Source organism: Stegastes partitus, unplaced genomic scaffold (assembly GCF_000690725.1).
Source record: "Stegastes partitus isolate 25-593 unplaced genomic scaffold, Stegastes_partitus-1.0.2 Scaffold1301, whole genome shotgun sequence".
Taxonomy (NCBI): Eukaryota; Metazoa; Chordata; class Actinopteri; family Pomacentridae; genus Stegastes; species Stegastes partitus.
The window spans coordinates 76,101-88,050 of NW_007579032.1; the positions used below are offsets into that span (position 1 = coordinate 76,101).

Consider the following 11,950-nt stretch of genomic DNA (forward strand, 5'->3'; position numbering starts at 1 on the left):
CTGTTCTTGTTGCTTGACAAGTGACAAATAAGTACCTGATTGATTTTCTATTGATCAACTAATCAAGAACTTCAGTTTTTAGTCTGAAATGTTGTCACTAAATGCGATTAAATACTAGTTATGTATCAGAAAATGATGCATCTGCAGCTCTGTTGATTTTATAGAATTCAAAATATCTGTTCTTGTTGCTTTATAGTTCAATTCAGCTTTATTTATATGGCACCAAATCACAACATGACTGAGAAATAAGTTACTGATTCAGTCGCTGTTAATCAACTCATCCACAAGTCTGAGTTTTAATCTGAAATGTTGTCACTAAATGCGATCAAACACTATTTATGTATCAGAAAACAGCTCTGTGGATGTTGATTTTTGCACAATCCTCAATAAAATCTGTCAATTTCCAGCTCCTTACAGTTTGTCTCTCTCGAGTTTTGCCACAAATAGAAGCAACGACTTTAACGCGACCTCTTTATGGCAGCTCATGACTCCAAAACTGTTTACATAAATAGTCCGTCCGGTGTTTTATACCCTCGCAGGGCCGATCAAAGGTCGCTGCAGGTGCTGAGGCAGGTGATTGTCTCTGGGTGGAGCCTTTCTGCTGCCGCCAGCTGAGCTGCAGGTAAAAAAAAAAAAAAAAATCTGTCAGTCGAGTCCTCCCACGTCACAGCGAGCGACCCGCTGCCGAGTTCAAAGGACACCAGCCCTGCCCTTGAGTCTGCCAGCGACTAGCCCAGCGACGTTTCTTTATCAGCTGCAGGTTCTGCTGGGAGTCGACCACTGCAGCCTCGGCGCGCCTGGGAAGCACTTTGTCCTGCCGGAGCTCGAACACCCACCGGAGCCAAGATGCCCAAAACGGTAAGACTTGAACATTTAAAAAAAAAAAAAAAAACGATAGAGAAGAGGCACAGAAACATCCAGAAAGGGGCACGTTTGTTGGTGTATTTACGCTGAAATACATTTAGTGAATTTAAAAAGTCACTTGTGTGTAGTCGAGTTGCTTATTTGGCACCTTTTCTTCTCTGTTTCCAAGACTCACCGGTCCGTCTTGGCATTTACTCATTAACCAAATGTAGAGTTTGACCCACGCTGCTCTCTTACATTCCTGACAGAAAAGTGCAACCAAAGCGCCCCGAGCTCGGCCGCCTAGCAGATGATAATCATGATAATTAACTTGCAGGACGCTGGAGGGGACATTCGGCAGCAACTCCTGACTGCGTGGTTTAATTCTGCCGCACTAAAACAAAGAAAGCTCCTGTGATCTTTGCTTTATGAATGTCCTTTAAGAGCTCAGCATCAGTGGGGGAACTGATAAGAAACCTCTGTTGACTCTCCAAGGAGAAAGAGGTTGACGTGTGTGAAATCAAACAAAATTTAAGTCGTGGGAGCAGATATCGCTTCTGTTTGACAGTTAAACATGAAAAAAAAAAAGAATTCAAGTGTAGATAAGTGAAAAGAAAAACAGCACCTCTGGAGTTCAATGGAGCGACGTAGTGATTGATTGTAACGCTGAAATGTGCAGTCAATGATTGGAGAGCAGGTCAGGCATCACCCATTTATCTCACACATGTGATCGAGGAAGGTTTCATAAACGGATGTTCCAGTTTTTTTTTCTTTGCGGGTTTATCTTTATGACACTCGGGGCGTGCTCGACTTGTGCTTCATAAAACACTTGTGTAACTTCTACCAGTTGGAATATATTCACATTAAATCAATATTTTCTGTCTAAAAGTGACCTTCCTGTGCCAGTTTGATTGCTTTTTTTAAAAAATTTTTTTAGGCAGAGCAGGTTAACGTCCGAGTCTACGCAGCGAGTATTTCCATGTTTAATTCTGCCTTTGTGCAACCTCGCGGCACCTCGCAGGAGTCGGTCCAAAGTCTAATGAGATAGTGAGCAATTACGGTTTATGAACAATCCCCTTCATAACTCCTTCACACACTTATTTCTGTCGTTTTCCACAATGCAATCACAAATGGGGAGCAAAAAAAAAAAAAAAGCAGCTGGAATGTTTCTGCGTTGAGAAAATGGATTCCAAACGGTAAAAGCTCACCTGACTACATGACCTTTTCACGCCACAGGTCAATGTTCGCGTCACCTCGATGGACGCGGAGCTGGAGTTTTCCTTCCAGTCCCAAACCACCGGAAAGCTGCTCTTCGACCAGGTCTGTATCAAACAGTTCACAAAGCACAGATTTTTTTGGCTTTTTTGCCTTCATTGTATAGGACAGTGAAGAGAGAGAGACAGGAAAGTGGGGAGAAGAATGAGGGAAGGACTGGCAGCAAAGGGCCATGAGTGGGATTCGAACTCATGAGCGCTGCATCGGGGCCTACAGCCCCGGTACATGGGCCGCCGGCTCAACCAGTTGAGTTATAGCGGCGGCTCACAAAGCACATATTGTTGTTTATACAGAGTGAAATCCTCAAAGTTTGAGCTTCTGGGTTCACAGTTTTACGTAACAAACAGCTGCACTCGTTAAATTCTGAAAAAGAAAAAGAAAAAAGAAAAAGGATTTACTAGCAAATGGACTGTAGTGATACAGCAACGTAAAAACACTGCATTAGTAAGTACAGATCTAATACGTATACTTCAAAAGAAATCAAGACAAAGAGAAAGAAATATTCAAATCTAAACATTTTGTGAAAGTAAGTTTAATCTATAAAAACAGTAAGAAAGCTTATTTGGTGTATTTAAATGTAAAAACTAAACGTGTAACTCATGTTGCACGTCTGGATTTTGCACTTTTATAAGCAGATTGATTTTCATAAAACGCATTTAAAATCAGCAGAAGTTGAACCAAAGTGCTGCACATCTTCCACAGGAGGCCACAGAACGCAATAAAACACAAATGTGAAGAAAAGAAGGCAGTAAAATAGGAGGGAAAAGCTACAGCACAATAAAAGGTGAAGTCAAAGTGTTGACTTTAATCGAATGCGAAAGCGAAGATGTGGGTCCTGACGAAAGGTGAACCGTCTTCGTCTTCTCCTGACCAGATTTCTGCTAAGTATGGCGGCTCCAACTCATTTCAAATCTAAAAAGCAAACGACAAAATCCTCAAATCAGGCCTGAAACAGACAACGAGGCGATGGAAGGAGGCCGGTGCCGGTGTGACGTGACCACAAACTGTCTGTGAGCACCTTAATGAAAATATGTGATGCAGGAATCAACAAGTCGTTCTTTAATACTTTAATTGATATTGTTGCTCAAACATTACCTCAAGTTTGCAATTTTTAACCACTTTCTATTTAAAGTTGAACAAATGCGTTGATAAATATCCATATTTTATTCTCTAAAAGTTATTTATATGGTCAGGTTTTTTTTTTTTAAGTCTTTATTACAGATAGTAGACAGCAGGCAGGTAATGAACACAGTTTTTAAAAAAGCATGTAGCATTATAAATATAAAATAAAAATATACATGAATAAATAATATATGATAAATTAATGTATAAGGCATATAATGAATAAATGTATTATAAATAGATATGTTTAAATAACACAATACATGAACATAGTGAGCAAGAAGAATAAAATAAACAGTTTTTTTAATATATGTGTGTAGTTCAAAGTGTGAATACAAGTGAGCAGAACATCCAGCTACACGTTGAAACTTGCTTTATTCTGTGTTATCATGATTTAACTAATTTTAGCTGCATAATTTCATGATCATTTCATTCTCACACTCATGAAACCTGAAATAAAAAAGCTTCAGAATCAGTATCGGGACTAAAAAACGTGACATCAGCTCCGACAGCAGCGTGACGTTTTCCTTCTCTGACTTTCACTCATCAAACCTTTGAACTTGACATGAAGCCAGCTGTGATTAACAGTTTATCTGGTTCCAGATGTTCCACAGGCCTCAGTGTCCATAACCCAGCAGCTGATTCTTCAGAGGTGGAAGATTAGAAACGTGATGAGGGAGATTTTTTTTTTTAAAGATTTGGTTCTCTGCAGGTCACCAGAACCATCGGCCTGCGTGAGGTCTGGTACTTCGGGCTGCAGTATGTCGACAACAGAGGATTCCTCAGGTGGCTCGACTACGACAAGAAGGTGAGTTTGTGGCTTTATGTGTTTAGTTTTTCTGTTTACACGACCTCACCAGGTTACCAGGAGGGATGCAGTTTTTTTTCTTTGCAGCTCTTTCTAGACTTTTAGCAGATCAGAAAATTCTTACTTTTGTAAAACTCCAAATAATTTAAGGTCAAATTAAATCTGATCGACTGTGAAAATAATTTGGGGATTTTTTCTGATTGAACAGCGAAAGAGCTTTAAGGTGACAAACCGACACAATTATTTATGACAGAAATGAACCCAATTTAAACACTAATTTAAAAGTTCAACAATATTTTTCATGGCATAAATTTACCTGAAAATTTTAAATATTGAGTTTAAGAACCTACAATATTATTTATTATAGAAATTTATCAGATTAATTTTAATATGAAGGTTACAAACCTACAATATTGTGCAATAGATTCACTTCCTTGAATAATTTAAACAGTAATTTTAAAATTCTACAATATTGTTTATGAAGCTCATTTAAACATTACAGTTATGAGCCTGCAACATTATTCATTATATGAATTTTCCTGACTATTTTAAATATAATTTTTAAACTCTACAATATTATTTATTATATAAATGTACCTAAATCATTTAAATGGTAATTTTAAAATTCAACAGTACTGTTTATTGTATAAATTACCTAATTAATTTAAATATTGAGGTTACAAACCTGCAGCATTATTTATTACCTGTATTTATCTGACTAGTTTAGGTATTAAAATAAAGATCCTATAATATTATTTATTATATAACTTCACATGGCTAATTTAAATATTGTCATTTAATATTAAATTTACTGAATCAATTTAAATATTAAGGTTTCTAACCTATAACGTTATTTATTACTTACATTTAGCGGATTTTAGATATTTAGAATTTAGATATTAGGATTAATTTACATGATTTGTCTCTTTTTATTCTGTAAACTTTATCACATTTTTCACATTTAATTAATTTGATTATTTTTGAAACAAGGTTATTTTTTGTTCTTGCGTTGTTAATAGACAATTTTTGATAAACATGATGTTCACAGAAGCATTATTTAAGCTCCTTTAACAGGATGAGTGAATTCCTTGTTGCTGACAGTTGTTCCAGAAATGCATCTGACGTTAAAGCTTTTTAACTCTATATTCTCTTCGCTTTATTCCTCTCTGTGCCACTCCTACAAACAAATGTTAACTTTGTTCCTATTTAATGTGTTCATATCTTCTGTTCTGCTCCTCTGATTTACAGTCATTCGTGCCTCTTCTACCACATTCCTCCCTGTTTTTACATGATATTTTATTGACCATACTCTCCCGTACGCTGTGCAGTGGCGGCTTTAATCTCGTCCCCTTCCTCCTCCGCCTTCTGCTCAGGTGATGCTTCAGGACATGAAGAAGGAGTCGCCGCTGCAGTTCAAGCTGCGGGTGAGGATGTACCCGGAGGACATTTCCGAGGAGCTGATCCAGGACATCACCAGGAAGCTCTTCTTCCTGCAGGTGAAGGAGGACATCCTGTCCGACCACATCTACTGTCCCCCGGAGTCGGCCGTCCTGCTGGCTTCCTGCGCCGTCCAGGCCAAGTTCGGAGACTACGACCGAGAGCTTCACCCGCAGGGCTACCTGCACTCTGAGCGCCTGCTGCCCAAGAGGTGACTCGCCTGCAGAGCATCACCTGTCAGGCTCTGCTTTAAAGTCACAGAACGACTTTATTTACACCAGTATGAGCCATTTAATGTGGCATGAGTACAAAGAGAAAGTAAAAAGAACGCTGATGAACAGTGCTATGCTTAGAAATATGTGGGAAATTCAAGATTCAAGAGTTCTTGTTTGTCACGTGCTCATCAGGTGCGTGCAGGGAAATGCAAAGTTTCTCAAGGCTGTGCAATAACAGCACGATGCTATAAAACAGAGAACTCTTCAAAACAACTGTAGAAAATTAGAGGAAGTCACAGTGTCAGGAATAATGAGGTAGATGTGAAGCTAAGTTGATTAGAAATGTTTGAGTAAATATCTTAAAAAATGTGAAACAGCTGAAAGAAAATGACTTAAAAAGATGAATATCAGAGCAGAAAAAAGGATTTAAATGTGATTTTCTCGTCACAAAAAGGACTCCAGTCTCTGATCACTCCCGTCTACGTTGTTTTTGCTGCTGTCAGACTGTAGAACCAGCAAATAAAACAAAGAAAAGGCCCCAAAACAGATGGATTAAGTTTTGAGGGGACATTTTTCTGCTCATTCAACTCTGCTGGGTTCGATGGCGATTAGTTTATTTTTTTAAATGTTAGGTTTAATGTAAGGTGTCATCTTCGCTTTAGAAAACATAATTACACCTCAGCATCTAGGACACATCTTGGATATTAATTTTAAGGAGGATTTCACATTTTCCAGCAGCGTAAATGGAAAAGCATTTCAAAATAAATCACAGTCAAAAAAACTCACAGATCACAAAAATTAAGCTAAATAGAAATAAAATCAAAATAGAAAAGACAAAAAAGACAAAAAAGAAGTCAAAATTTGTAAAAACATAAGAAAAAAATGTAACAAACAATACACTGAATGGATTAGAATATATAAATGAGTGAATAAATGGAGAAATCAATAAATAAAGTCTGACATCTCCCTGAATAACTCAATCAATAACCTGTATTTGATCATTTACTCACACCTGCCAGGAGAAGGTGTAAGCAGACCTGAAAGACGAGCTGATGCAGCACCTGTTCGGTTTGAGCTCCTACAGACGCTTCACGCTGTGTTTTTTTTTTTTTTTTTTTAAATCTTTTCACTCAGAGTTATGGAGCAACACAAGCTGTCCAAGGAGCAGTGGGAGGAACGAATCCAGAGGTGGCACGAGGAGCACCGGAGCCTGCTGCCGTGAGTGAAGCCCGACCGCTGCCTTCACAACTTTATCCACATTTAGAAGAACTCCGGTTGGACTTTTAGTGACGTAAAACTTTATATTGTCATGCAGCTGAGTTGGTTTCTTGATTTAGAAATTCAACAGAAGCTTTTTTTTCTACATACTGAGCATTAATAAGTCACCAAATCTGTAGCCGGCTGTCTGGTCTGACTCTTAAAGACGAGGAATGTTAGCACGTCAAACATCTAGAGGTTTTGTGTTTGTTTTTCTGCTATTTTACCTCCTCGTTAGTCATCGTTAGTCTCCACTGGAAAAGAGAAAAGTGGCAAAAAATGTCATTTTTACTTTCACAGGGCTGTTTTAGTTTATTTGTATTTTATTTTAGTTTTATTTAATTGTTTTATTTTATTTTGTTTTATTTTATTTATTTTGTTTTATTTTATTTTATTTTGATTTGACTTTGTTTTGTTTAATTTAATTTTGCTTTATGTTTATTTTATTTTAATTTATTTTATTTACGTTAATTTAATTTATTTCATTTTATTTTTATTTTTAATTTGTTTTATTTTATTATATTTTTAATTTCCTTTATTTTTTTATTGTGTTATTTTCAAATTTAATTTAGCTTTTCTTTTAAATTAAATTACATTTATTTTCATTTCATTTTATATTATTTATGTTATTTCATTTTATGTTGTTTTTATTTTATCAAATTTATTTTAATGAAATTTCTTTTTTTAAACTTTATATATATATATTTCTTATAACTTGGTGCTTCTTGGTTATATGATGCCAACCCAACGAGTTGATCATTTTTGTTCATTGCTGGCAATAGTGATCCACTCTATTCTATTCTATTCTATTCTATTCTATTCTATTCTGTTCTGTGGTTTGTGTTTTTGCTCCAGGAAGATGTGGGTTTGTCCGTGATGCCTGTTAAATAATAATTTGTGTGTGGTGAGCAGGGAGGACGCCATGATGGAGTACCTGAAGATCGCTCAGGACCTGGAGATGTACGGCGTCAACTTCTTTGAGATCAAGAACAAGAAGAAAACCGACCTGTGGCTCGGCGTCGACGCTCTGGGAATCAACATCTACGCCAAGGACGACAGGTGAGTCTGGAATCGTCATCATGTTGACCGTTTTCACCCTAAATCTCTGTGTATTCATGATTTAACGGGCAGCAGCTCAGCCTGAGATTTGGTGAAACGTTATCCTCTATTTGATCAATCAGCTGCTATTAGTGGTGTTCACTGAGCTGACGACAGACGGTTGTAGACGTGGGGCCGGCGTCCCTGCAGTCATCGACCTTTCTCAGTCGGTCGAGTTTTAAATAACATTTGACCGCCTGGTTGTTGTTTTTTTAAAGGTCATTGACATAATTCTGTTACTACAATCAGTCTGTCGTCGTTGAATCACCTCCTGAACACATTTTTATTGATTTTATTTGTCCATTTTATTCTCTTTTACTCTTTATTTATCTACTTATTTATATTTTTATTTATTTACTGTTGTTATTATTATGATTAGTTTTAACCTTGTCTTTCTGGTTTTACCCTTTGTTATATCTGGTTTTATGCTGTAAGTCTTCTTTTTGCTATAATGATAAAAATAGTAGTAATAAAGATGATGAATGTATAATATATGAAATACTATTATTATTATAAAAAATGATCATGATGAAGATGATGACTATTATTATTTTTTTAAATTAATTACTTTTTAAAAAATTTAAATATTGTTTCTTCTAGAAATGTTCTTTTTTTCTCTTTTATTTCTGCTCTTAAATATATCTAATCACCTCTTTTCTTTCTTTTTCTTAATTCCAGGCTGTCTCCAAAGATCGGATTTCCCTGGAGTGAAATCAGGAACATTTCTTACGATGGAAGGAAATTCCTCATCAAGCCGATAGACAAGAAAGCTCCTGTAAGTGTTTCATCTGTATCAGCAAGTCAGTTGAGCTAAAACTGGCATTAAAGTTGTATAATCTCATTTAGGATGCAGATGCTGAAGCAGCGTTTTACTAGGCTCTGTCCAGGGATGAATAAACGTCTGAATAGCAAGTGGGATATTTCCCTGCTACACTGAGAACTGAACATAAACCAATCAGTTCACCAGTAACACATCAAAAGTACCTCCATCTATACAAAGTGACTTTAAATGCAGCCTGAATAGACAAACAAATGTATGAAACGTCACCAAACTGCCCCCAGTATGTTGTTTTTCTCATTTTCTTCCTGTCCTTCCAAGGATTTCGTATTCTACGCTCCCCGCCAGCGAATCAACAAGCGCATCCTGGACCTGTCCCAGGGCAACCACGACATGTACGTCCGCCGCCGCAGAGCCGACACCATCGAGGTCCAGCAGATGAAGGCTCAGGCCCGACAGGAGCGGCTGCAGAAGAAGATGGAGAGGTGGGTCCGGTTCAGATCTAATCACACTGACTCACAAAGCAGCTTTTAAACGGCCCCGAGTTCACCAAAGTGCTGCAGAAGTTTTCAGACAAGCAGCAACAAAATGATCCGCAAAACATCCAGACAGGATAAAGACTCCATTTGTAAAACTGAATAAAGTATAAAATACTGAAACAGGTATAAAAAGAAAAAGTAATTTGTTCTTTTTCAACTGTTGACAGTAAAATCACATTGTTTTTACAGCAAATCAGCAAAAAATATCATTTGTTTAAATGCCTTTTCGTGTTTTTTTTGTTGTTGTTTTTTTTTCCGCGTTGTGCAGAGACCAGCTGGAGAGCGAGAGGAAGAAGAGGGAGGCCATGGAGACGGAGAAGTTGCAGATGGAGAGAGAAAAGATCGAGCTGATGATGAAGCTGAACCAGTTCGAGGAGACGACCAAGAGAGCAGAGAGAGGTGAGGCGGCGAGTCCCACGTTAGGCTTGTTAGATTAGATTCAGATTCAGACAACGAAATGCAGTTTAGCTTCTAAGCAGACGTGCAAACGCAGCAGTGAAGTGCTTTATATACAAAATGTTACAGGATAAACAGAATAAACACACGACTATATGAATATATCGATCTGGATAGTGTATAAAATAGATCATCTAAATGTACAAGTACAGGTAAATAGTGGTATGAATATTATAAACTGTGCATAAAAAGTATGAACAGTATTGATGCTGTGAGATAAATGCAGCACTACAAACAGAATGAACAATGTAGAGGACATGAAAGACGTCCAAGCTGTCGTATGAAGCTACAAAAATGTAAACCTGCTCATCAGCGAAACTGAAAATCACTCAGGGAAGAGTTTTACTTCTAGAATCCAGGGATTTCATTTGTCCCCCACAATAAAAACAAGACAGAAGTACAAAAGGAACCTTTGTGATAAATGCAGCAGTGCTTCAGACATTTCTTACATCTTTCAAAATATGAAGTGATGAGCTGTAAGTACCACTAAATGTATTCTGGGTAATGGAATTACATCCCTGGTGTTTGAATTGAGTTTTTCTTTCACATAAATTCGACATTTCTGCCATAAATTGATGCAGAAAATCCACAAATCGGGGCACAAAGTTCACCAGGATGCAAGAACCGATGCGTTTCCTGCATAGTGTGAGCCCTCAAAAGGAACCTATGTAGCGTTAATCAGGAGCTGTGATGTGTTTGTGCAGCATTTCTGATTCCAAAGTTTGTTGTGTAACATGGTTTTACTGCCCTCTGCTGTCGCTTTGGTTGAACAAACAGAAAATAGTAGATAACGGAGGGAGTGGAAGCTTTTCACTCAGGTCTAAAATGTCATTCAAGTGAAAAGCTACTGAGGAAAATATGTTTGTTCTCCAGAAATATACTTGATGTGAGCGTCACAGCAATCTGCATCAAATAGCTTTTTGTTTTCGAGTGTGATTAAGGTGCTTAAATGAGATGGAAATGTATAAACAAGTGAGCAAACGCACTGGAAAATGGTGTCAACACATGAAAGAGGGTGGATGTGGAGTCTCTTTCACTTTGCTCATTTGGTTTTTATTATTAATATGTCTTTATTGAGAGTTACTGAGGAGAATATGTTTAAAATACTGACTGTCTGTGGCTATAAGCATATAAAAGAGATATAAATACACCAACAAGTGAGAAAAATGCACGAGAAATAGTGTCAAAATGCGCTAAACAGATGCATAAAAATCAGTCACAGGCTGTAAAATGATTCAAACACGACACTGTTGTTGAAAGTTTTTTACTTTTTGCTATTTTTTGGGGATGTTCATCTTGTGAAATCTGCACATTTCGCCTCTTTTATTCCTCTAAAAATCATCCAACAGCCCCAGAAACCCCCCCACAGCGTCTTAAAAACCAGAGTAGTTAGTTCGTCATCCTGCTTAATAGATTTTTTTCCAGCGTGGTGATTTTGTCCCGCAGAGCTTCAGGAGCAGCTGGACCGGGCCATGAGGCTGGAGGAGGAGAGGAGGAGGGTGGAGCAGGAGGCGGCCCGGCTGGAGACTGAGAGGATGGAGGCCATTATAGCCAAGGAGGAGCTGGCCAGGCAGGCGGAGGACCAGATCAAGAGCCAGGAGCAGCTGGTGAGTGTGGCGCACGTGAGAAAAAGTCCCAGAGAAGCTCCAAAACATGGAGCTGCAGCTTCAACTTCGTCTGTGGGCTTTTTTGTTTTTTATAGGACAATGTCAAAATTCAGTGATTCGTTTTTGTGATGAGATAAAACAATATAAGATAAAATAAGGACATTTTTCTGCCAGAAAAGGTCATAAGTAATGCTGGCAATGATAAAGAGGCAGTAAAAATCACACGTGATGATAAAATATTGTACAATAAATTGAGATATTATCCATGTAACTGAAATACTGCACCAAAAAAATTAAATATTGCACATAAAAACGACATGCTGCACCAGAAAAAGGAAATACTGTACATTACACTGTGATATTATGCGTGACACTGAAATATTGTGGCTGAAAAAGTTTACATTGGACATTACAATGACATGTTGCGTCATAAAAAATGAAATGTTGTGCATTAAATTTAAATATTAGGCTTGAAATTTAAATATGGCACCGCAGAAATGAAATATTGCACATTA

The 11,950-nt window shown here is 37.5% G+C and overlaps 1 protein-coding gene across 1 annotated transcript in view; it reads left to right on the plus strand.

Annotated features, from left to right (window-relative positions):
• The first annotated feature begins 10 nt into the window (after positions 1-10).
• The window catches only part of ezra (ezrin a), a 16,250-nt gene continuing 4,310 nt past the window's right edge, over positions 11-11,950 (plus strand). Inside the window, exons 1-11 of the mRNA XM_008298276.1 lie at positions 11-622; positions 755-858; positions 2,080-2,163; positions 3,953-4,048; positions 5,422-5,696; positions 6,835-6,918; positions 7,870-8,016; positions 8,734-8,830; positions 9,155-9,318; positions 9,641-9,771; positions 11,275-11,435. Coding sequence (XP_008296498.1) covers positions 847-858; positions 2,080-2,163; positions 3,953-4,048; positions 5,422-5,696; positions 6,835-6,918; positions 7,870-8,016; positions 8,734-8,830; positions 9,155-9,318; positions 9,641-9,771; positions 11,275-11,435 — 1,251 coding nt within the window. The 5' untranslated portion in view covers positions 11-622; positions 755-846. The remainder of the gene's footprint in view (positions 623-754; positions 859-2,079; positions 2,164-3,952; positions 4,049-5,421; positions 5,697-6,834; positions 6,919-7,869; positions 8,017-8,733; positions 8,831-9,154; positions 9,319-9,640; positions 9,772-11,274; positions 11,436-11,950) is intronic.